The sequence below is a fragment of the Buteo buteo genome, chromosome 17 (assembly GCF_964188355.1).
Source record: "Buteo buteo chromosome 17, bButBut1.hap1.1, whole genome shotgun sequence".
Lineage (NCBI taxonomy): Eukaryota > Metazoa > Chordata > Aves > Accipitriformes > Accipitridae > Buteo > Buteo buteo.
The window spans coordinates 13,569,918-13,595,676 of NC_134187.1; the positions used below are offsets into that span (position 1 = coordinate 13,569,918).

The window sequence follows — 25,759 nt, forward strand, 5'->3', positions numbered from 1 at the left end:
TTAGGACATTAGAAATACTACCAAAGATCAGTGCTTCCAGGTGAATAGGCTTTCTTTTTGTAAAACTTACTTCTTTTTAACCATTTCAGCCAAACACCGCTTAAACTCTCACTAAAGGGGAGTGAAGAGCAATTTAAGTATTTTTTCAAAAAAGGTTAAAACTCAATAAAAAAACCCCAAACCTATTATTGCATTTAGTACAGAACTACTTCGAGCATAATCGTATACTACTGTATGCTAACAAAGTCTCTACTTCCTATTTTGAAGAACTTAATTCAAAAATACCATTATTGTTCAAAGAAACTAAATATCATAACCAAAAATTTCACAAAAATTACAATAGAACACGTTGCTTAAAACCTAAATAACAGATAGCCATACATAATACTAATATACCAATAATAACAACCATTATGAAATACTATTTTGTTCACATGCTGAGTATCATGAAACAGCCTTTAATATATCATTGCCACAAAGAAATTACGAAAGTTCTTGCCAGTCTTGGCTGACATTCAGGAGACTACTGCAACCCTTTACCTCAGTTTCTGCCTGTGGATCCGGCCACATTTGTAAGAAACCAGGCACTATAGACAAAAGGCAGTCCAAGATGCAAAGTAGTTTTTTAAAATATCTTAGTAAGAAGTGATTAAGAGCTCACTCATCATTCACAGAATGGGTTAGTACCTGCAACTCGTAGCATCTCTGTAGAGTAGCAACTTTGCTTTCAAGCAACTTATCAAAGAAGTATTGTTAACAGGATCCCTTACACAAGCCCTAGGTTTTCTTCACCCTCACTCCTTGCACACCTGATCATTTTGTCTATTGGCAATTGTTGGTGTAACTGCAGTTATAAAGGGTTTCTTTAAGTGTCCCTAGCTTTTACGCTTTTCCCTATCTACAAACAGAGGTGCAAGGCAGAAGAGTACAGACTCCTTGGTGAAGTTCACGCTTTGAACTCACCACCCCATTTTTCCCCTTTCTTACATTTATCTAGTCTACTTGAGATGCAGTTATTTTGCTAACTGGCTTAAGTAGGAGCCCAGCTTATTGCATTATACGGATATTCACATATGGTAGTGACCACAGGCCAATTACCTCTTCAAATAGACCAGGCACGTTTATTTGTATGTGTGATTCCATAAACATGAGAAGACTGGAGTATAAGCTTGTGTTGCCAGCAGCAATTTTGTCTGCTTTCACAGTAGCAAAACAGAACCATACTTAAAGCGTTAAGAGACCAGTGAACTCCTGCCTTTGGAGTACACTAAAAGGGGGCCCCAGCTCAGCAGTTTGGGCGCTGAGTGGCAAACACCATCTGTATCCTTTTCCCTTCCATAAAAGGAATCTTTATAGGAGTGTAAAGGAAAACAAAGAAAGACTACTACCAGTAGTTATAAATACTCAAATGAATAGTTAATCATCCAATAAGAATGTGAATTCTCTCAAGACATTGTACTAAAGCAAATCAGTCAAAAATACAAAGCTATTGAACAAGGGTGCTCCAATAAGCAAGTGACAAACTCAAAAAGCCAAACAAAAATCTCTCCCTACCCTACTTTATAACAATTTAACAATAAATAACAACATTGAAATATAACTAGGAAAAAAAGCACTTAAAACTAGAATTTTTACTTGTTCATTTTGCTTAAGCTAATTTTGAATTTCCCATATTTTCCCCTTTCGGTCAGAAAAGCTGAAGCACAGCAAGTATGCCTACATGGGATTTGCTTAGAGTTCTAAAGCCAGTAAACTGTGACAAATACTGCCTGGGGCACATATGAAAGCCTATTTTTTTGTGCTGTTTTCAGTTAGCCAGCCCTAGAAATCAACACCGAGAAGATAAATAAACACAGTTTTGACATGTACAGTAGCAAGAATTAGCTTTGTATCCAGACAAGGAACAAGCCATTTAAAACAGAAGTTAGTGGATTAACTATCCTAACAGCTTAAACAGCATGTTTATTCAAGCTGCAACAAAAAGTCAGCCAGTGAAGCAAGGGCCCTTCATTGTGAGTTTGTGCTCCACACAAACAGTTCTAACAGCTTTAAGTTCTTTTTTGTTTAGGAGTTTGTTTGTTTCTAAGGAGAAAAAAAAAGAACAGGGAGAATGTAAGTGACCCAGTTGGAAGCAGTAGGCTGGTATACTAGCAGCTTCTCTAAACATCGGTGAAACTTCAGCACCACCACGAGGCTGTCAATGAGTGGCTAGTCATCTAACAAAAAGCACATTCAGAACATTCACCCCCCAGTCATATACACATTGCATACATAGGCAGAACAGCCTACATGTATATACACAGGTATGTATAAAGACACACAATTAGGTACTTAATTTCACCGAGACTTTTTTGTGTATCACTTGGAATATTCCCAATGACAAGATGTACATCACTTGATCCTAAGAAATTCTGTTCTTAACATCAGTTGACTTTAACTTGCAATGTGAAAACATTTTCATATCTTGACTGTGGATGTGAAAGCAAGTCAGTGCTTGCTTCAAAAAAGGTAGTTACAGCTTTTAAGTGCAATCAATGCCCATCCAGGTACATATGGCTTATCACTTACTGTTACTAGGTGTAAAGGCATGTGCATTCTGAAATAAAAATAATAAAAGACAGTGAACATCTACAGACTTCATATCAGGGACAAGTGTCTGAACTCAGTTTGGTATAATTCCATTTAGCCTTGTATTTTATTTTTTAAGATTTTTTTTTTTTAAATACCCTTACTTGCTTTCTGAAGAAATGTGGTGTTTTCCAGAAAGTTCATCTGTTTAGTGTTTAAGTCAGCAGTAACTGAAAGTAATATAAAAAACCCAGACCAGATCCCTCAAAACAATTGCAAGTAGTTTACGTGCCATCTCATCTAAATACTTTTCCCTGAGATTACTCATCAGGGCACTGAGGATTTTCTGTTGTTTAGCACAAGACACAGTTAAGCTCTTGACATCTCAGTCAACCTTTAAAGTTTCTCAACCAGAAACTGTTTCCACCTGTACCTCCCTCATGCTGCAGTGTTTGAAGGCACATCCACAGAACTGTCCTGAAAACAAGTATACATTAGGCCATTTTAATAATTTTAGCTCCTACACCAAGGAAATACATATTTTAAATAAGTATTGGCATGCGTAAGGTTATATGCCTAAAGCCACTTTCATTTTTAGGACTGAAAAAAGCCATGCTGAATAGTCATAATTTGTAATCATTCACTGAAGCTTGGATATCCAATAGCTAATCTTGAAAGACACCAGGACTTTGAACATATAGCAGATGTAGAATAAATGTTACACTAACAAAAAGATCAATGCTGGGAAGATTTTGATTCCATCCACCCACCATTTTCCTCCCAATTTAAGTGATCCCCAATTAAATATGCAGTATGTCCACTTTAAACTAGATGAAACCGTTTTTCACTCTCAGCTTCAGTTTGCAAACATGCATGACCTGTTCTCTCTTGTATCTAAAACAATTTTAGGCACTGCAATCAATTAACTTTGACTGACTTACAGTCAATAGATTTCATTACTCTTGCCTGACAAGAGAAGACCAATACAACAAATGGTACACCTTTTCTTCCCAAGTTCTAATGATAAGCATCCAGTGTGTCCTCCCATTCCCCCCCCCTCCTCCCCCCCCCAGTTTTAAAGTATGTAAAAGGTATTAAGAGAAGGATTACACGATGACCAGTTTAGGATCAGGTAACACCACAGTCACAGTAAATTTAACACTTAAATTTGTTTAACTTAAGAAATCTATGTATTTTATTATAACAGCTAGGACTCTCAGTCTGCCCTCGCCAGGTAACGATACCCAAAAAATTTGTTTCTTTGCTCAACCTGAGTTTAATCTGGTTTTCACTGCTTTCTCCGAGGGGATTGAATGTTTCATGACTAGAACTCTTCATGAGGAAGGCAAAGTTACCTTCATTCTGGGTTGTCTGGCACTCCCAATGACCTTTGATGTTTTAGGTGACAATTAGCAGGCAAAGTCACTGAAATTTCTAAGTATCATTAGAGGAGTCACTAGAGAAAAAAGGAAGCTAAAAAAAAAATCCAGATCAGGCTACAGAAACTTCACCTGAACAAATTCAACCTGCCTGAAAGCAGCACAAGAGGCATTAAGTACTTCAACCTATACTGCCGCATGAAAAAGCTTTTCCTGAAGATTTATGAAGTGTTTTGATACTAGAGTGTTACCTTCCCATGAACTCAGAGTATTGTAGAATTCTCTGTACAACTTTAATTTTAGAAATTTAAGACACATTAACTTTGAGAAGTCTAGTATTACAGAATCAAAACACAGTTATCAGCCCAGATTTAGGGTTTTAGGATAACCAAGAGCTTCAAATACAGACTTCAGGAAGTTTTTTTTTCTTCAATATCTTAAATATAAAGAGCTGTCTGAATATGGATGCATCTTTAAAAAGCCCAGCATTAAAAAAAAATATCTAAGTACATAGCTAGTTAAGTAATTTTAACATATATTCTACAAAGAAAAGGATTAAAATCTCCTTCTTCCAGATTTGCTTAAATATACTTGTATTTTCAATAAATAAAAAAGCTATGCAAAGAATGATTCTGCAGATTAATCCTCCAGGCAAGGCAAAAGAAGAGCAAAAGAAACCATTTAATCTTCAACTTATTTTATTTATCAAGAAACAGCTAACACAGACTTAATGCTGAACACACTGTTCATCATGCAATAAGTATATTTAATTTTAATCCTTTTCTAACTACTGCTATTCAGAGACAGTATGGAATTTTTGTATTTGCAGGGTAGAGCATTTATTAACTCAAGCCTTGTCTCAAGTGTGGCACAATCAGAATGTTCTGAACAGCTGGTTCGGAAGATAGCCAAGATGCAAGAAAGATGTCTGAGCCTCCTTTTCAAGGGCAGCCAACTCTTGTACTGTAGGTGCCAGAATATCCACATGGCCTTTATACAGTCCACCTGCCAAAAGAGACCCAATCTAAATGATGTGTTCAAAGTCATTCTTCAGCAGAACTAATAATGCTCAACCACAGTCATTCAGAAAGTTAAAGTAACTTTGTTAGCTTCTTAAGGAAAAAAAAAGCACAAACAAAACACACAAGCATACACACACTTTCATCACTTGCAAACCATAGACTGCATGTAACAAATGCAGAAGACAGCAAAGAACTAGCAGGGTTTTTTAACCTATCATTCTGTAGTTATACAGCAGACAACCAAGAAACTGAGCACCTTACATCGCAAGGTAACTCAAGAGGAGTTCATTGCTTACCACCCAGAGCTCTTTTCTGCCCATATGTAACTTTCCCATCAAAGTCATCTACTGGTACTTTTATGTCTGGTTCAACTTGGGCAATAGTGCAGTTTAAGTGTTCTTCAATCTCCCCCAGCAACTTAAAAAAAAAAAAAAAAGAAGTCTTAAAGTACTCTTATGGTCCAAGACTTCAGTCAGACTAGTGTTCTGAAAAGTCACATTCAAGGAGTTTCAACAGGAACTGAACAGAAAAAACAATTTGGGCACAGATACCAAAGACTAACACATTTTCTGCTCAAAATGGACTACACAAGTTCATTTCCAATCTCAGTATTTCTTTAGCCTACCTAGAAACCTTTATTTTACATACTACCCTACTTATGAGTGGGGCTACTTTATAATAAAGAGCTCACAGTGCAAGCTTACTTTACCACATATGATATATCATACACCTTTCTTTAACGTAGAAAGAAGGGAAGCACTGTGAATTTAACAAGCATTCATACTTGGTATACAAATCCCAAGGAAAATGTACGAAGTAACACACTAATTCTAGGTTAGAGGAACAACAGTTTTAAGTTACTTACAGTTTTGCAACAAACCATCTAAACAAGAATATTTAACTAACATTGTGTAACTCTTAACAGCATTTGATTAGGAAGATTACAGAAAAGCTGAAAATAAGACTCCAACAGAATTGGCTGGGAATATTAAAAGAAGCTTTTATAATTAAAGAAATAACTTCTAGAAAGTATAACTTGCAAAGTCTTATAATTTCTTCTTCAAATGGAATCAAAGGTTATAAACACCCTAAAACTAGCTTTGTACTTCAACTACCCAGCTAAAACAAGAACTATATTTCACAGTCTTTTAGAGGAATTAGAACATTCTGGTTAAGGAAGATGATTACCTGCATCTCATTGTACCATATGGTACAACCTCCTTCTTCCTTCAGTCTAGTATTGTAACACCCTTTTCCACGACTACTGCATACATGATACCAAACCTAGAAATACAGGAAAACAACTTCTAAACTTTGTGAAATTTTAGTACATCCACTTTGATTAATTATAGCATGAAAAAGAACTCAGATACCTATTTAAATTCCCTTTCAATTAAGCAAGAATGAACAAGCAGTTTTCCAATACAGTATATTAAAGTCAGACATCAGCTGTGGATGGAACTTCAGTAAATAACGTCTGTTCAATTTTGCTTTGGAGTATAATTACCTTTTCTTTCTCTTTTGCCACGAGGGAGATTGCCAAACCCATCCTGTAATATTAGGGGAGAAGGGAGAGAGAAAAATGTATGCCAATAACTATTGCCAACTTACAAAACAACAACAAAAAATATCAAGAAAACATGGCAACTACTCTGAATACATACATACCTCTCAGCTCTGCCTACTCTCCCAATTCGATGAACATAGTTCTGCTTTTCATCAGGGAGTGTGACATTGATAACTGTAAAATACACACAAAGAATACAAGGGGTTTTTTTAAAATACACAAGATAAGATCACAGATCAGACACCTAAAATAATGATTTTGATTGCTGCAATCCCTCTCTTTAGCCCACATACATTACGTTGTATTACAGCAGTTACAGGTGTCATTAGCTGCAATACCTACACTTAAGGCTTCCACTATAAAACTGCTTTTTCCATGATTACTTATTGACAAGAGTGGAAAAAACAAATGAAGAATCCCTAACAATGCAGAACATCATCAGGTATTTGAGAAGGTATGGTGAAAAATCAAATTAAAAGCTGCCTAGTTCAAGACTTTAACATCTACAACTTTTTAAAATTAACCTGTAAGTCATATACCTGTTCGCACTAGCTGACAGGACTGCAAATATATTGAAGCTATATGCAATTCAATAGCTTAGTTTAAAAGTTATATCTTACCATATGGAACACCATGAATATCAATTCCTCTAGCAGCAACATCTGTGCAGATCAAGAAACGGACATCTCCTCTCTATGAAAACATAGTTAAAGAAGTGTTGTGCTAAGTAAACCAAAGAAAATCCCAGGCAATGAAACATTAGTCCTTTGCATTTACTTCACCTTGAAGTGTCTCTGTACATTTAGGAACACTTCAAATAAAGCTCTTCCACAGTGCAACAGTGGAAGTTTTTGAACATGAATAGCTTGGTCAATTTACATCCTTATTTCTTTCCCCAACAGCATTAGGCAAGTATAAATCGATGAATGACTTCATCAAAACTAAACCGTCTAATATTTAAATAACGTTTTTCTTTTAATATTTAAGAACCAAAGACTTTAAAAAACAATGTAATCTGTTACAGAGCTCAAATTTAGGTTTTATTTAAAAGTAAGCCCACTTGTCTTCTCAATGAAAACGCACAAAGGTCATATTGACTGACAGTATGGATTTTTACCTAAAAAAAACTGTGCCTCAATTTTCAGAAGTGTGTCATAGAGCATTTGAACGCAATTTAATTTAAATGGAGAAGTAGCAACACAAATTAACATATGATTTCAGATATTGGGAAGTGAGGGAAAAGCCTTCAAGAATCTGCTGCATCACCTTAAATCTTTCCAGGTTTTGTTTTCTTTCTTGAGGTTTTCTGTCACCATGCAGACAGACACATGAGAACTGATGTCCTTTCCTGTCAGGGCCTGAAAGAGTTGCTAGGCATTAACAACGTCATATGTAAGTTATGACACAACACCATAGAGAACTGGTAAAAAGTACATTATGTGGGCCAAAAGCCTTGCCTCAGGGCAATTTCACTTATTACCAATTAACAAACTTCTAATTACTGATGCAGGCATTGAAGAAAAACAAGACAAACAGTTAAACAAGCACCTTTCCTCCCCCCTCCCCAGAGGAGGTCTGTGTAGGCATGTCTCCTCACTCCTGCCTAGTCTAAGTTCTCCTTGTTTCTCCAAATGTGCCTTCACCCTTCTCCTCACTGCCCCCTGTCAGTGTCCCCCTGTGCTTTCTCTCACATCTCCTTCAGCGTACACTTTTGTACAAACACATTTCTTCCCGTCTCCTGCCCCAGCAACTCACTTACACATGTTTCAGCAGAGGCACCATATACTCTTTTCATTGGTTCAAATTTTGGTACACGATAGGTTGTTTCCAGCCATTTCAGAGCTGTCTGGAACAGGTACAGGGCAGTTCATTGCTTCCTCCCACAAAGGCTGCCCCTGTAGCTCCCTGCTACCAAACCCTGATTTTTAATGCCCAGTCAGTATGTCAAAAAAATTAAGCACAATTTTATCTGTGTGGCATCCAAGTAACAGTGACCTCCATCATACAATTTTGGCTTTGAAATAAACAAGAAAGTGAGCAGAGTAAGGTTTTTGTGAAAAATATTACCTCCACCCTGTTGGATGAAGTACTGCTCCATATTATCACAATCTATTTTAGTCCTACAGAAAATAATTGCTTGATCCATCTTGTGTTCTTTGATTGCCCGAACGGTGTATTCTCCTTTCAGAATTTTAATAGCTTCAGACCACATTTCTATGTAAAAGTAAAGAAGTTATTTGACTCAAATTGTTTAAAAATATGAATAGCCTTTGAACAGCACACATTTAAAGTTCTCTAGCCTTTCGGTACAGTTAAACTTTTATAAGCAGAACAAGTAAGCTAGACCTTCAGTTTTTTCTTCTGCCCCTGCCCCCCCCCCCCCGCCCTCCGCTCCCCTGCTCCAAGGAGTTTCAGTTTACTTATACACACCAACAAACACTTGCTGTTTACATACCTGCAAAATATATATTCAAGACTTTATCTCTCCCCCCTAATTACAGAAACACATCTCTTCACAACTACCAAAGTGTAGAAACAAAAATTTGGAGGAACATGACTCAAGGTCAATATCTACCATAATTTAGCTTTACTTCATAACATTTACAAAGGATTATTTCACAAAGCTATTACTTAACTAACGTTGCTGATTACCTGGAGTGTTAGCACCAGGTCGTGTATTGTCTTTTGCATGTACTTCATCAGTCTAGGAAAAAAACAAACCAACCCCACCGCAAGTCATTAGTCCACACTTTACAGAAAATACTTAACTCCATTAACTTATCATTAGCAAGAAATAAAATAAAGTTTAAAAGTAATCTTAGCATTCTGTTTTCCCACCAGACAAGCTAATCTACCTTTAGCTAAAGAAGTCTTGAGTGTAAGCACACAAAACTTGCTCATAAAAAAAGGACAATAAAATTATTCATGGAGACACTGGATAGAAACCACCTTTGAACGAAGTGATGAATTAAAAAACAAAAATAACCCCCCTCCAACCTGAAAACAATGTACCATAATCATGGCTAAATCATACAAACACAGTTGTTCCTTATCTTCTTCCCTATGCTAAGCTGAAGCAGATATAAACCTAAAACCCAAGAGAAATAAATTCCTGCTAAGACTTAATGAAAAGGCTCTAACAGACCTAACAAAGGGAGGTTCCACAGACAAGGGGTTAAGAAAACCTATCAATTGTAACTGCATACGAATTGGCAAGAATGATATACAGTCCCAGTTTATTCAAAAATCAAAACCTAAAGAATTCAACAACCACCACCTCCTCAACAGGAATAGGGGTCAGGTTAATGCAGAATTTAAAGTGGAGTCTCAAGTGTAGTCCGAGTTGAAATCCATCCCTCTAAAAATTGCTCATCTCACATAGGTTAGAGACAAAACTACTTTACAGAATGATCTATGTTGAAAAGTTTAATTCCTCCTGTTCAATCAGAAAAGACAGGTACTAACCACAGCTAGGCCACAGACCATTAGCTGTGAAATGAGTGAAAAAGCAGCACAGTGCCATTGTTCTCTAGTACAAATCAGAATGTTACTCTGTCAAGATCTTCCTCAATCATGTTTGTAAGACTCAGCTGTTCAGAAACAGTGTTACGACATCACCAGTATCATGATGCTGACTACCCTGGAACAAACCATTTCAGATACACGAAGTTGTTTCAATAGCTTGCAAAGATCCTACATTAGGCCCTGATTCTGAAGGTTAAATAAGTAAACATGGGCAAACAATCTTAGTTTTCACTTATAGACCACTTACTCTGATATGATTCTTGCCAAGCCTTTCCCAGAGTTTGTCAGCTTTTGGATTTACAAGCACAACTACATGGTGTACAGTTTCAGGGACAGAATCTTCTCCTTTCAAATCAACCCAGGTGGGAAAATGCATGATCTTCTCAGATAGTTTTTTCACATCAAAAGAATGTAGTGTTGCAGAGCACACAATCACCTGAGGAGAAGAAGGCCGTACAAATACCACTGAAGATAGATTCTCCCAGCAAAAAAAGTCAGAGTAGAACTGGAAGAATGTTATGTAGTTGAATAGCATAATGTAGCACAACAGAAACAAGTCCCTGACTGGCCTTCCTCATCACAGGAACCACCCAGCTGATGAGAGTCAAGACAAAAAAATAAGTTACTTAACTATTCTCTTACAAAAACATAATCATGTAAGAGGAAGAAAGCAGAATTACTGAGAGCTGATGAATTAAGATTATTAGAGCATTAGAAATCATAATGTATGTAGTCACTTTTTTCAGATGGGTTTATTCTAAATAACTCAAATACTGCTAAACACTGAGCTTCAATATCTAGGATCCTAAAAATACATATTCACAGGCAATTACTGAACCCAATGAAAAAGTGTTAGATTTGGACAAGAGGTATAATAAACTCTACTTCAAAGAAGCATGTTCCATGCCATGTAATAGTCAACACTCGAAAGCAGTACACACCACAAAAAACCTCCAAACAAAACCCAAAAACACCACAAAAAAACCTGCAAAACAGGAACAAGTTTTATACCTGAAGTCTCTTTCCATCTGAAGTTATCTGAGGAATTTGACTGTGGATCCTGTTTATGAAATCTGAATAACCTTGGAGGAGAAGGCCATCCTACATGGGAATAAAAAATAAAGCTGCAATTCTTATTTCTCATTTCTCAATCTATACACTTCAGTTAAATAAGCAATACACTTGTGGTCTCAGAAGTTCTGTCTTTCAATTAGCTGGACAGGTCAATGCCTGGCTGGGATGTTATTACTAAGGAAGGAAAAAAAGTAAAAATTTGGAGTATTTACAAGCACAGCTGCTGTGCTTCACAAGAAATTTAACATCTGTCTCAGCAGCTTCTCCTAGCTAATACCCCAAGGCAATCCATCTTCATGAATATTCTGTTGTACTATAAGAGATCAGAGAGAGGGGCACTCATTTCACAGCATATTGACTACAGCATTCATTGGCTTCAAGACCTGCTGGGTAATCAAAAAGGCTTCTCTCATCTCTGTCCTTTCAAGTTCCCTGTACAGTGACCAGGACAGACTTCACTACCTTGTGAATACAGCCTGAAATACATTTCTCTATCATATAAAATTCCAACAGCTTTACCAGAGGCTACAAAGGAAAAAAAAATACGTAAGTTACTATGGTTACAAACAACAAGAAGATTAAACTGAAATAGTCTATAGGTAGCTAATTGTTGTTCCACTGAAGTACCAAATGGTATAGAACAATGATGTTTCACTGACTCTTTTAGGAAATGTCATACTGCATTAAAGAACAGAACTTAAGTTTCACTTAGTTCTCTACTTACAGCTTCATCCAGAACCAGGAATCTAACTTGAGATAAATTAAGCTTTCCTGTTGAGACCAGGTCATCCAGTCTTCCAGGAGTTCCAACAACAATATCCACCTATGAAATATACAGGGAGTATGAATTGGTCCCGTAACTAACTAGAGGCATTACCAGCTTTGTCTATATTTAAGATTATGAGACAATTATCAGTATGAGGCCTTATTTTCTATTAATTACAACTTCATAGAATCCTAGAGTACTTTGGGTTGGAGGGATCTCTTCTTGAGGTCATCTGGTCTACACTTCCATCATCACATGCAAATCAAGGACAATTTCCAAGTTGCTTTAGGTAGTTGTCCAATAAAATTTTCAGTATCTTCAAGGAAAGAGGTCCCACAGCCTCTGTGGGCAACCTGCATTTTGGTTCTACTGCCACTTCACTAGCAGTCTGCCTTAGGCAGGAAGCCTTCTCTTACTTTGGGAAGTGTTGTGCCCCTGCTCTATTCTCCCCTCCCTCACCCCCCAAGCTGTGTAACTTATCTGAAGCCAACAAACAGATATGTTTTTAAATGGGGATAAAATAAATTCCATTTTTCTCACTGTGGAAATATACATATCAAGCCTATCAGCTATAAAAATAACTTAAGATTTTGCCAGATGGAAGTGTTCACCGTCATGAATTTAGCATTCACATGAAAGTCTAGCAATCTTCCAGTTCAAGCCTGCTTAGGAGAAAACCTGTATTTTGGCAGCTAGAATAACTGAAAGAATTATCAATAGTGATGTGGCCTTCCTTCCAAAAGTGAGGTTCCAAATAAAAAAATGACTACGCTATCCCTACAGCATGATTGAAGTGATTGTACATCCCATGCTGCTGAAGCTAGACTGGTTCTTTCTATGCAGGACTGGTTTATGGCGTAGGTTGACCCTGGTAATTGCAGACCAGTTTTATTCACATAAACGTGAAGCAGAAGTTAATAGGAAAACTGTCTTGTTAGTTAAGGACAAATGGCAAAAATTACACCTTTATTTTAAAATTTTCATAAGTACTTAGGCTTCAACAGAATTTGACCAAGTACTATAAGCATTTGTATTGACAATTGCCATGGAAGTAAAGCAACAAATGCTAGACCAGTGCAACACGACCAGTGCAACCAGCTTGCTATCAGCTGCACCATTTCTTTTTATCAGGTTTACAGGAGTTACAAGAAGCACCATTACTATTTTCTAGCAACATCATGAGTTATTCAGAACCCAAACTATTAAATCATATAAACAAAAATAGAACTTACTCCTTGTTCCAGTACAGAAAGTTGATCTCTTGCAGCAACCCCACCAATAATTAACAGTTCCCTAAAATTACATAACCATATTTTGAAATTTGCTAATTTATTATATTCAGAAGATATATTAAACATCTGGCTGAAGATTGATTCTTTTATCAGTAGTAACAGCTCTGAACAGTAACTTTTAAGAAAAAAAGAATAGGAAAAAAATTTAAAATTAATCCCTTCACACATAGGGTATTGTATTTTAATCCAAGCAGCAAAAATTTTGTTACCAAATTGTATTTGAATTTGATTACTTTATTGCTGTTGTATTACACACATTAACATCTTAAACAATTTCATCTTAAAAAAGAATCTGTTCCTTAAAAATCTCAAACATACATTAGTTTAGTAAGTTTCCTGTGTTCTTGAAAACTAGAAATGAAAATAACAGTAAACTAAATGAATCTTACATCATAGCTTGCCTCTCCCCATTGCTACTCCCCTTCAATTCTACTAAAAGCACTCTTGTAAACTGACTGTTTAGAATATGGAGACACTTGTTTAAGTTTTATAAGCACAGCCAAAAGAGAAACAACTTTAGATCAAAGTAACTTGTAGACTATTCACTTTTCAGAACTGCATGCCCACACTAATCACTGCAACAATTGTCCTGCAAGTACCCTAATGTAAACAGAGCAGACCTTGTATATAACTATTTGTTGGAGACAAAAAACAAACAAAATGAGGGCAAAGGAGGTGGTGGGCACAGGAAGGTGCTCAGAAAAGAAGGGCAGTAAGCAGATGTGCTTTTCTTTATCAAAGGTGTATGCTACTTAATGTATTTGGCTTTTTTCTTCAGAGGATTAAACAGATTTGTCATACCACAACAATGTAGTCCATAGATGAAACACATCAAAAAACCCCTAACTAGTCTGACTGTAGCTGAAAAGTCAGAAGGTTGGTTGGTAGCAGATATTACAGAGGCTATTATCAGTAGCACTACAGATTAAGGTCCACTTAGCTACAAAGTGGAACACCCTCTACCCCCCTGCAAGTCATGTCTGTGGACAGTACCATAAATACAATTATAACAGATGTACTGTTACCTTAATTTGGGATTATCAACATATTTTTTGAACTGCTTCACATTGTTCAAAGTTTGTTCTGCCAGCTCTCTTGATGGCTCTACAATCAATGCTTTCGGAGCATTTGGAAGGTTCTGTGTTTGAACCACTTGTGCATTTCCTAAGTGAAAAAAAAATATGCTATTAAGACAAACTACATTCCTATGCCAGATTTTTTTACTGGAAACAAACTTGGATTTTCTACTAATAATCTAAACCCTTATGATTCTAAGTGCTCCATTAATGGTTGATGTTATTACTCACTCAATTATGAATAGCTTCAGATTAATATTCAGAGATTACAAGTGAATCTTGCCATGATAGTGGGTATACTGGCCATGCAGCATAATTAATTTTATCGCAGAGCTTACACACATACTCAACAGCATCATCTTAAAAAGAAGCAACTTAGCTGAACTTCTCTTTATCTGATGCATTTCTAAATTCAAAATGTTAGAGTATTTGTGGTTTAAGATGAAGAAAATTCGGAATACTTTAAAGAAGTACTACTATTGCTACCAGTAAGATCATTGTACGATATCCATTGAATACAGGAGTAATGAAGCAATTATGTGATCAAAAGATGTACTATAACAATATCTGAATATATTACTGAGAGCAGTTTCAAAATCTAACCTACCTGAGTGTTGTGATTTTACAACGTTACCATCGGGAGCCTTGCAAAGACCAATATAGCCATCTTTTGGTGGAAACTTGAAATCTTCTTCACCAAAATTGAATTTCAATTCAGCATTCTAGATTTCAACAAAGTTGTGTCATACAGACAGATTCAAGAGACCACATAAACTAAGAAAAAATTCTATAATTAATTTCCTCATGAGAAACCAGCTAGATGAGGAAGAGCAGAAGGTGGTGTTTTCTCCCATCTTACACATTCCCCTCCCCAAGTTGTCTAAAGCCTGCCGGACATTTTGTGTGTGGTTCTAGCTCTTAAAACTCTTTTCTTCTACATCAAAATACTCCCATGTTTACAGATACATAGGAAACCATTTTTGAACTTTTATGTTCCTTCATTTTCAATGACAAACCACAATAAAAAAAACATGGTGCGTTTTGGTTTTTTTTGTTGTTGTTGTTTTTTGTGTGTTTTTTTTTGTTTTGTTTTTTTAAGACTTGTACATTTCTCTGACCACCAAAACATTTTGCTAAAATCTTTACTCAGTAAGAGATCACCCCAGAGACACTAACTCCAGAAAGATATACTACTACACTACAGTAATGTTAGTTGAGAATAAACAAAAACAGGAATTTTGGCACTTTCAAGTTATCCGCTTGTATCTGTTGAATCACAGTATATCAAAGTTTAATACAGGCAAGATAGCACTGGTATTAGGAATTAGTTATCCATGCTCTTCTACCCTTATATTCAAGTTTCAGTATTTAAATTTGAATTTAAACATTTGATATTTAACTTGAATGGTACTTGTCAAAGCTAACACACCATGGTGACCACTCCAGTACTGAAATACTAGTAGACTAAAGGAAACAGAGTATACAAGCACAACTACAGTAGTTGTAGATGGCTATACAAGTTTTATACATAAGTAGTTAGCTACCAAAACTAGAACAGTTTTAATGATCTTGTACATCTGTGATACTCCTAAATTACCTTCAGTACACAAGCTGCAAAAAGTGCTTGGTTCCTTATGTGTGGTGGGATTTCAAACGCAAGGCCAAGGTCCTTCCCTGAAAGCAGAGTTAGTTCAGTCAGACTCTGCATGTGTGTGCATTCCTCTCCCTGCCTCTCCCCCAGCACAAGCATCCCAATAAAATGCCAAAGAAGAAAGTGAGTAAAACTTACCATTTTTGGAAAATTTTATTTGTCCTTTATCTATATCTAGATAACACCCAATTGTATCATGCATAGTGAATTCCTATAACAAAAAGAGGTTTGTGAAGCTAAGAGATTGTGTTCAGTGTATTAAGAAAACCTAGTGCTTACATTCTGTCAACTTTTAGTTTTCCCACTTCTCCCTACTAAATGCTAGTTTTTGAGAGAAACAAGTTCAATTTATTCCAATAATACTGCTCTAAATAGCATGCTTATTTTTATTTGATTACAAATCTTCAGTAAACTGCCCAATTTATCTTAGATATTTAAACATTAATTGCTGCTTTACATTTACTTTAAAACCAAACACTTCAACAATGATAAATTCGAGTAATTTACCTGGAAATATTCAGCATTATGGAAAAGTGCATTAATCATGCATTTATTAGCCAATGTAAATCTAAGCTTAGAGCACCAAACATGGTAACAGAAACCTATTTTTGACTACGTAAAAATACTAACTCTTGCATGACGTACTATAAGCATGTTGTGTATAATTAAGTAGTTCATTTAAATATCCTGAAATCTGTTCATTGTAAAGGTTTTCAGTAGAATCTGTGTATTATAAAGTGCTTCTAATTCAACAGCTCAGAAGTCACTACTATAAAAAAGCTACAATAGTAATAAAAGTTGCAAGTTTTATGGCATTGAGAGTTCATCAATACCACAAAAAGACTTGAGTTTCTGCTGTATTATTCATGTTTATATAAATTATGCTCAAACATCTGAACTCTTGACTGGCACACTACACAAAAACCACCACAGATATTCCTGGTAATCTTCAGAAGTGTACATTAAGATAACAGTTCTAATGACAAACCCAACTCAATAGCCAGAAATAGAGCGTGACTAACTACATCTTATTAGCATTTAAGTATGTGTTTTGACATATTAGAGAGCTGTGGTATTACTTCTACTGTAAGTACCAATAAACAGGATACAATACCCTCACTTAAGACATTCACCAAGGTACACAGATGGTTGGTGGTGTTCAAGCTAAGAATGAAATAAGTCAAGAAATAACTTCAAGAGATCAGTTAAACTCTAACCATTTATTTGTAGTCTAGCCACAATGATAAGCCTCAAGCTGGTAACTGCTTTTGTTAAACCTGTTAATATGCTCCTATCCAAAAATGCTTCAATGTTCCATGGTACTTCTGACCAGTGACCTTCCCTTAAGAGTTAGCACTATTATGAAAGACAGTTGATTGTTACGGCACAGAACCAACATGGAAAACTTTTAATAATGTTTCTACCAATAAGCAATTCAAGCTTACCTCACCATAGCTGTCAAATTGCTTGTTGTGAGATTTCTTACCAGTGCCGCCAAAGCCAAAGCCAAATTTATCAGTCCCTGAAGACAAGACAAAGTACAGCTTTTGATCTTTTGGTTCACAGGTTACGTTTTTTCCTCTTTGTATTGGTAAATGAAACATCTAACTCTAGCATGTAAAAAAATACACAGTGCTAACTGAAGACTTCTAGCTTTGACATATGCTAAACTAGTATTTTTGTACCAGTACATTTATTGATTTTACTAGTGTCCAGTCATCATCTTTAAAAAATTGAAATAAAAAGGGAAAAAGTCACAAGAGACAAGAAATATTGCCACCACCTAAACAGATTTCCTCTTACAGGAAGAGCAACATTTGTATAAAAAGTTTTAAACTACCTGATATTGATATCCTTCCCAAGGAGCCCATTCTCTGCAAGACTAGAACAGGACTCCAGCCATTCCATGTGAATATGAAAACTGTCTATGGGATTCTTCTTTTGAAGGAAACTCACCTAAATCTAGTGAAGCCTGCATAGTTGACCAACCAACTCTGCACAAGCCTTGGTCATGACAGGAAACTTCATAGTAGTATTTCCCTTTAAAAGAGAAAGAAAGGATCAATTTCATCAAGGTGGTTCAGTGTGGCTACTTCCAAGACCATGCAAGTCTAACATTTCCACCCCTGCTGAAAGTATCAAAATCCCCTACTGTGTTAGTGTGAAAAGGTTCTGTGGGTACCTACGTATGTAATGAAGAAACAGATTATCTGAGAACAGCAGGCAAAACAGAAGTACATGCTGAGAGGTAGTGTGTGAAAGGCTCGAAAGGAGTGATAAGCTAGAGAGACTAGTGGTTCTATTGAATCCACAAGAAATGATAAACTCAGAACACCAGAAGTCTGCCAAATCGGTACAAGACCAGCAGCATGCACTAGCATCAACAACTGGTTGTGTAACTTGAACCACATCCAACTGGTTGCTATGTACAGACTGACTACAGGATTATCTGCACACCTGATGAAACAAGACTGCTAGAGGATCTTTCTGAACACCCACCTAGAACCACTGGAGCATCAGCCTGACTCTGCTTCTGAGTAAAGAGTCAGGGTTGGCCTCTCAACTGTTACTCCAACCACATTACCATGAAATTTGTGCATGCGTCTGTGTGAAGTGTGTGAGGAAACAACTGGAAGTGTGAGTAGCTACTTCCTATTAATAACACCTTAACAAAATATGTTCCAATGAGTACTGGTAATGATTCTGTGTCCTCTGACTCAATCCCCTATCAGGGAAAAGGCTAATTTACAACACAAGGAGAGCAAAACAGAGGTATTTGTCATTCCAAAGTCTTCAGTGAGTAGTAAACTGAGTAACGGCACATTTGCTCAGATGGATAAGTTTTAAATACAACCATCTATATTAACAATGAGTGACAAGCAGGCATTTCAGTTGAAACTTCTAGAAGAGTCTCCAAAATACATAATTTTGTGTCTACCTTTAGTCACGCCTCTAGTTGCTCTGCATCCATGCCATTCTTTTACCTCTCTGCTTTGACAACACAAACCGTCTGATCCAATTGCTGAAAATTGCAAGACAGTTTTAGTTAAAGAAATTGTCTAACTGCTTTTAAAAGACTTTTTCATGCATACTTTCTTGTAGTTTATTCTTTTTTCTCACCAAATGAACATTTTCAAATGAACATTTAAAGCAGCATTAGAACAACTCACCAAAAGCTGATCCTCTATCATACGGGTTCATTTGCCATTTATTGAGCACTAAATGTGAAAGACAGCAACAGAAGAAGCATTAAAACAAGAAAAGGCTGAAAAACTCAAATTGGAAATTCACATCGGCTCTGCAGTGTTTGGCTTAATTTTCTGGAGAGACAGCTTTGTTCCAATGCAATTCATATCAGGTCAAAGAGAAGGCCTACACTTTGAAGGAGGGGCAGGGATGCATAATGCAAAGGTATTCTATGAAAGCTTAGATTATTCCATTAAGGAGAGCACAGATTAAGTTACTTAAAAATACAACTGAAAACAATGAAGACATTTATAAAGCAAGCCAGAGTTCTACATAATCACAATCAAATTCAGCTAGAAAATATCCAAAACTACATTAAGAGCAGTAAGTTTGAAATGTATTTGCTATTTCTGTTCCAAGTTTACATTAAGATATTTTTCAGGGTATTAGTTAAAATATCATTACTGAAGACCTAAGATACATGCACCTATAGCACATAAAATGTCTGACTTCATTTTTCATATGCCCAACAACATGTTGCAATAAAGTCCAGAGGTTCCACAATATAAGGTTATTTTTGTAAAGCTAGACGCCATTTTAATTAGGATTACTGAATGCATTTACATTACATTATTTCAAGGAGGTTTTGGGTTTTTTTTGGTTTGGTTTTTTTTGTTGTTGTTGTTTTTTTGTTTTTGTTTGTTTTTTTTTTAAAGTTGACTGTACTGTCACCACTGTAACAATAGTTAGTTATAACACAACTGAAAGATGAGAACTTCTGTAACATCTCAGACTGTTTTCTGTGCAGCTACTGTCACTTATATAAATCTCAATCTATAAACACCACAGACTGGACATGGTTACTAGCTTTCAAGCTGCAAGCTTATTTAAGCAGATGGGTAATAGACCCTCAAATACTGTGAGAGTATTATCATGGTTACAGTTCATTCCATATCAGTGGGTTCTGGCCCTGTGCATTTCCTACTCAGTTCAATGTTTACTAGTTCAGATCTGCAGCAACTCAAGATGTTGTTATTCAACTTCCAAATCTAGCTAGGTGCCAGAAGGAATGCAACAGCTTTATTCAGCACAGCAGAATTTAAAGACACACTACAGTGCTACCCCAGCCACACAAAAATAAGTTTGAGCCTAGAAGAGCTTTCTGCTCAAGCTCACTTAAGAGGCAGCAACCAACTGTGTGGGGTCACTGCTAATGTCTCATCTATCCCTGCAATTGGAAGATTTTTTTTTAAACTTTAAGCTGGACATTACTACCACATTTTGCAAGGCACTAAACTTGTATGGCTTTCAAAAATACACAGAAGAGCACGGTACAGATCAGGCAGCCTTAAGCAGAAGACAACGCGTGTTACTAAGACTGCAGTCAAACACAGCCCAGTTCTTCCCATGACCCCAGTGGTAAACTTATATTCACTGTTTTATAAAATCTGGGGTGATGATATTCTACTTACATTATCTCAAACTAAGGAAAAATACTTATCTAATGGCAAGTTAGGTTAACTTTACTTTGGGAGGTGCTGGAACTGACATGAATTAACAGTATTCCAAACTTGGAGTGTGACATGTAACAACTTACCTGCCCCACCAGTTTTAATAGTTGCTTTCCCTTTCTTGCCTTCCATCTGGTCCTTCAGCGTTTCATAAACAATCTGGATAACTGGAATGCTAAAAGCCTAAAATGGGAAGTTATTTTTATTCCACAATTTATACAGATATTTCCAGATATACAGTCAGCCTAGTTTTCAGGTGCAATACCCAGGGCCAGAAACACTTTAAGAAATGCTTACACATATGTTTGTAAAGATCATTAATAATAAATATTATAGATATGCTTAAATACGTATACAAACATATACACATTCTCTGTACATATGCATACACACAAGCACACGCACCACCTCTCACCACTTAAAGACTTTTACTTTCTGCTAATTTAAGTTTGACTACTTACACCAGTTTTTCCGCTCCCCGTTTCAGCAGCCTATAGGAAAAAAATAAATAAATTAAGAGTTTAACCAGAGTTGCAACTTACACTGTAAGGACTGTTCAACGGTTCTATTTTAATAAACTAAGTTTACTTTCACTTCTGCATAATACAGAAAATCTTAGAGAGTAATGCCATTGCTTTACATAAACTACATGTGAATACAAACACGGAAAACCTTTAAAATAGACTTAAGAAAAAAAAAGCTCCAAGTGCACCAGAAAAACTATCTACGTATGTCCAAGTTCTGGAAGTGCTACAGAAGATTATAGGAAGCATTACTTTGGTTACGGAAACAAGAACATAGAGATTCGCAAAAGACATGATGAACAAGGCATACTAATCTGGTATCTTCAAGGTTATCGATACTAAAGCATTTATTTAGACAGTATCATGTTCCATGCAGATCTATGTCAGGTATTTACAACACAAAGGAGAATAGATGAAATCAGATAGCTCTTATGGCAGTACCTGTCAAGTGGTCAAAAAAATAAAGCCTAAAAAGAATGAATCCCATCTACAAGAACAGTTCAAACACACTGGAAAGTAAAAAGATGTTTCTCGCTGAAGAATATACTTTCTATTGAAGAAGGACAGGAGACCTAGTCTAACTATGAACACTTCTGGAAAGAAGGGAATTGACTGCACAAACAACAGTTAAAAGAATAGGCTTTCTACGAATAGGGCTATCCTGTATACATACCATAAGCACATCACCACCTCCCAGGATCAGTGGGATGGATTCTGCTTGGATATCTGTAGGAAGACTACAGGAAAGAACACATTAACACAAATCAATGTTATCAGTAGAAAAAAGGATTATTTTCTTATATGGGAAAGCACAGAAACCATGGTCATCTGCAGGATGGGAAATAGCAGGTAAATGTTATTCTTCCTGACTAACAGCTAAGGAAGTGAAAAGGATTCCGTTTACAAGGAGAACTTGGAACAGGAGATGTACCTTGAAAGTAAAAGACTGGTGGATGCAGCAGATTCAACTGTACCCTGACAAGAAGGCTACATCTCACATTACTATGCTAAACCACAAAAGAAACAGATTAATTAATATATATATTCCCTGTTTTCCACTTCAAGTGAGTTTCTTTTAAAGCCGCTTACACAGCCCGCATTTACACAATTCCTATTCAAAACTGGAAGAGAAAGTAAAGATAACTAAACATAACCAGCATTTTCGGACAATCACAGCTAATTAATACCATGCATATGAGAAAACTACATACACTAAGATTGTCCATACTGATAACATTCTGAATAACAAATCAAAACAAGCTCTGAAGTCGAATATTTTAGCCAAACAAGTAACAAAACCCAGGAAGAATTACTTTTGTGGAAGACTGATACAAGCATCAACTCAAAAGAACACAAATTCAGACCGCAGTCTGGAAAACATTTACTAAACTAGCATCAATTATGTGATGGTATTTCATCCAATAATCACACAATACATAATAAACGAATCAGAAGCACAAAGGCTTTTATCAAACAAACAACACTGAAGTATAAGCCGTCATGCTTTGCTTGTTCAAGTTTAAATGTTAGCACTGCAGTCAGAATTTGTGTTCTTCAGTCATTCACACTAAAAAAGTCCATGAGATGCAGTAACAGTTAACAGTAACAAAATGTATCTGCTTTGTTTTAATGTGACAGCAGAGGTGTTTTAAGCAGCATGTCATATATTGCTGAAAGGCAAATTAGGTTTTGCAAGGCCCAAATGCATTCCTACTTACAGCCAGTCCATCTCCTCCACTGCTTGAGCTATCTCAGGCATAACACCCATTTCTGTAAGGCAAGAAAAAAGGAACAAGCAGTGTTATTTCTCTCAACACAGCCCAAAAGATTTCCACGTGTCAACACTTCCAACTACAAAAAAAAAAAAAAAAAGCATTCTTTTTGGCAACAGCACACACAGCCTTCTCTATAGAACTCAAGTGATAGATAAGAAACATTCTCCCTTCCCCACATGCAGTTTTGACAGTTGTCCCCACTTATAGCGGAGTAAGTCAGGCATATACTAGGCACAGGGGCAGGTGCTGACACAGCAGCAAAACAAACACACTGGGAACTGAGTATCATTTCAAGGGCAAGGTACTTATCTTTGCACATTTAAGGAAACTGCCTATGCAAACAACAGGGAAGACTTTGTTAATCACAAATATCCTAACTCTCTCTACGCTTGAGATGCAAACAGTTTTCAAAGAAAGAAAAAAATTTATAAGGACTCAAATTTGAGATGCTTAAGTTTCTTTTCACCAAATCTTGCCTTACACACTTAAAGCATGTATATTAACTAGACAATGTTTTTATTTTCATACAGTTACTAATCACATCTGGCTTTGAAAGGTTTTTTACTTAGATACCCCTTCTGGCAAACTCATATCAAGGTCTGCTGGTTGCACCTCAGACACAAGTTAAATATGAAGCCACATAATAATGTCTGTACATTGATAAACAAATTCTATTTAAAGAAGAAAAAAAGAAGAAATCTTCAGCTATTCAATAAGGGCAAGAGGAAAGCAGATCTTAACCAACCCAAATGATGGTATTAGACCATCAAAGTAACAGTTTAGCTGCTGGTTACCTTTTCAGGTGCATAGGGTCACTCTATATCAATTTCTTTAAGTATAAATATGTATCTTTCTAAAGGGAGCTTTTACATGCTAACCTTTACCCTGTCACATGCTGGGTTTCACATATTCCACACACATAGAGAGCTGCACAGGCATATATGGATGTATGCAACCAGAAATTATTCTTCCATTTTCTTTAATATAAATGCTATAAGAAACATGTTTTATTTCTAACATGATTTCAGCAAGCTGTAATATTTTCAAGTGTTAGCCTGTACTCCTACAAAATTAGACAATATACATAAACAAAAAGCTTTTCCCATAGCAATAAAAATAGCTATTGATTGCAAACTCTATATAAATCCCTACATTATTTTTTCATGTTTAATATACTTCCAGGTCACACAGTTTAATTAGATATACAGCACAAGGGTTTAATCAAACAAGGCACTATAGCATTTTTCTCAACTACAACCAAACTAATCCTGCTGTCCAACATCTAAACTCATCTTTAGACCTATGCAATAAGCTTTAGCATTTTCCCTCATGATTACATATAAAGAATTCAGTTAAAACAAATAAATTTAAAAAGCCTCATCTACATTAAAACTTTACAGAACCCTAACGTTGATTAGTCATCTATGTGTGCATGTACGTGCATGTTTCCCCCTCCCACAGGAATTTTTTACAGTTTACACGCATATTTCAGACCACACCACAGAACGGAGCTACTCTTATAAAACCCAGTTATTACACACTGCAACACAGAGAACAGTTATGAGGAGCCTCCTGTTACAGAAACCAGTCAGCCTGAGGAACGAGCCAGAGTCTTAAGCACCCCATTTGCCGGGTGCACGCATCCCACGCGTGCACTGAAACCAGCAAAACCATTTTGACAACAGCTTCCGAAGGCCTGCAGAACGCCGAGGAGCCGAGAAGGGCACCTGCAGCCCCACAGGCCTCTCGACCTTAAGCCCGGTAGGCGGTAAGCCGCACTCTACAGAGGGCCCGCACCAAGGGCAGGCCCGAGGAGCCGCGGACGCCGCTGACAGGGCCCACCCGCCGCCGGGAGACCGGGAGCCGCCACCCCCACAAAGCGCCGGCAGGCCCAGAGGCGCCAGGCTCTCCCGCTCCGTCGCTGCCGGCGGCACAGCCGACAGCCCCACCTGCCCCGGCACCACGTACCCGAAAACGCCGCCATCTTCGCGCCGCCGCCACCAAGCACCGCAGGGCGCAAGCGCTGGCCCCGTCCGCGGCTTTATGGCGCCGGGTGGGAGGCAGGAGGCTCCGCGCCGCGCGTTCCGCAGCGGGCTCGGCCCCGGCTCCGTCCGCGGCCCGGGTGGGCGGCCTCGGGCGGCGGGCTCAGGCGCGGCCCTGCAGCTGTCACACCAAGGGCAGAATCGGAGCAGGAAATATTTTTCTTCTGGTGGCGGATTTCCAGCGTCCGCTCAGGCCACCTGCTTACGATTTTACCACTGTTCTGAACGCCTGGCGTGGTTTTTTTCCCCTGGAAATCAAAGCTGGAGTATGGCTCTGGTGCCGGGCATCGTAGCTGCGGGTTCATGCAGGCAGCAAAGTCCCGAGAGCAGATAGTCTCGTTCACACCCGGGGTGACTTCTCGTTTAAACGCGAGATGCGTGTTTACAATGGGAATCTGCTTTATATTTGCATACAGCACTGCCATCTTTTCGTTGGTGTAATCCACAAACGTGCTTGGCAGAAAGTATTCAGGGTTTTATATGAGCAAAAGTACCTTCACAAACAGGTAACACACCGATTCATTTTTTTAGACGTAGGTTAATGGGGATACGTATGTCTCCAGTTTTTACAGAAGTTTCCCCAAATTCCACACAACCTCTTTCTAGGATAACTTCTAGCAAAGCAAAGTTAAAGGCAAGAATCTCTGGGGTGTTATTATAAAAATAAAATCAGATTGTAAATGAAAAAATGTAGCTTCTACAGTTACACCACAAATCAATGGTGCGTTTGTGTAAGTGGAAGGCACAGCATAAAATATTACCTACTGTTTTCCATCATGAAACACAACTTTAATCTTTTCT

At 37.2% G+C, this 25,759-nt stretch overlaps 1 protein-coding gene across 2 annotated transcripts; it reads right to left on the reverse strand.

Moving 5' to 3' along the window:
* Positions 1-4,627: 4,627 nt before the first annotated feature.
* Positions 4,628-25,028, reverse strand: DDX1 (DEAD-box helicase 1). Of its 2 annotated transcripts, XM_075049112.1 has the most exons (26): positions 24,885-25,027; positions 22,860-22,911; positions 21,815-21,878; positions 21,079-21,108; positions 20,704-20,800; positions 19,091-19,138; positions 18,859-18,942; positions 17,877-17,960; positions 17,366-17,442; positions 16,059-16,131; positions 15,867-15,943; positions 14,877-14,991; positions 14,219-14,357; positions 13,134-13,194; positions 11,860-11,958; positions 11,073-11,162; positions 10,309-10,497; positions 9,189-9,240; positions 8,604-8,750; positions 7,803-7,894; positions 7,157-7,229; positions 6,638-6,710; positions 6,477-6,519; positions 6,158-6,253; positions 5,266-5,386; positions 4,628-4,952 (listed from the first exon to the last, which is right to left on the reverse strand). In XM_075049112.1, the coding sequence occupies exons 1-26, from the start codon at positions 24,898-24,900 to the stop codon at positions 4,822-4,824; spliced, it is 2,223 nt and encodes a 740-aa protein (XP_074905213.1). In that variant the 5' UTR covers positions 24,901-25,027; the 3' UTR covers positions 4,628-4,821. The 2 variants fall into 2 exon arrangements, with proteins under 2 accessions (XP_074905213.1, XP_074905214.1); XM_075049113.1 differs by lacking the exon at positions 19,091-19,138 and having other exon boundaries at positions 24,885-25,028.
* Between the last annotated feature and the right edge of the window lie 731 nt (positions 25,029-25,759).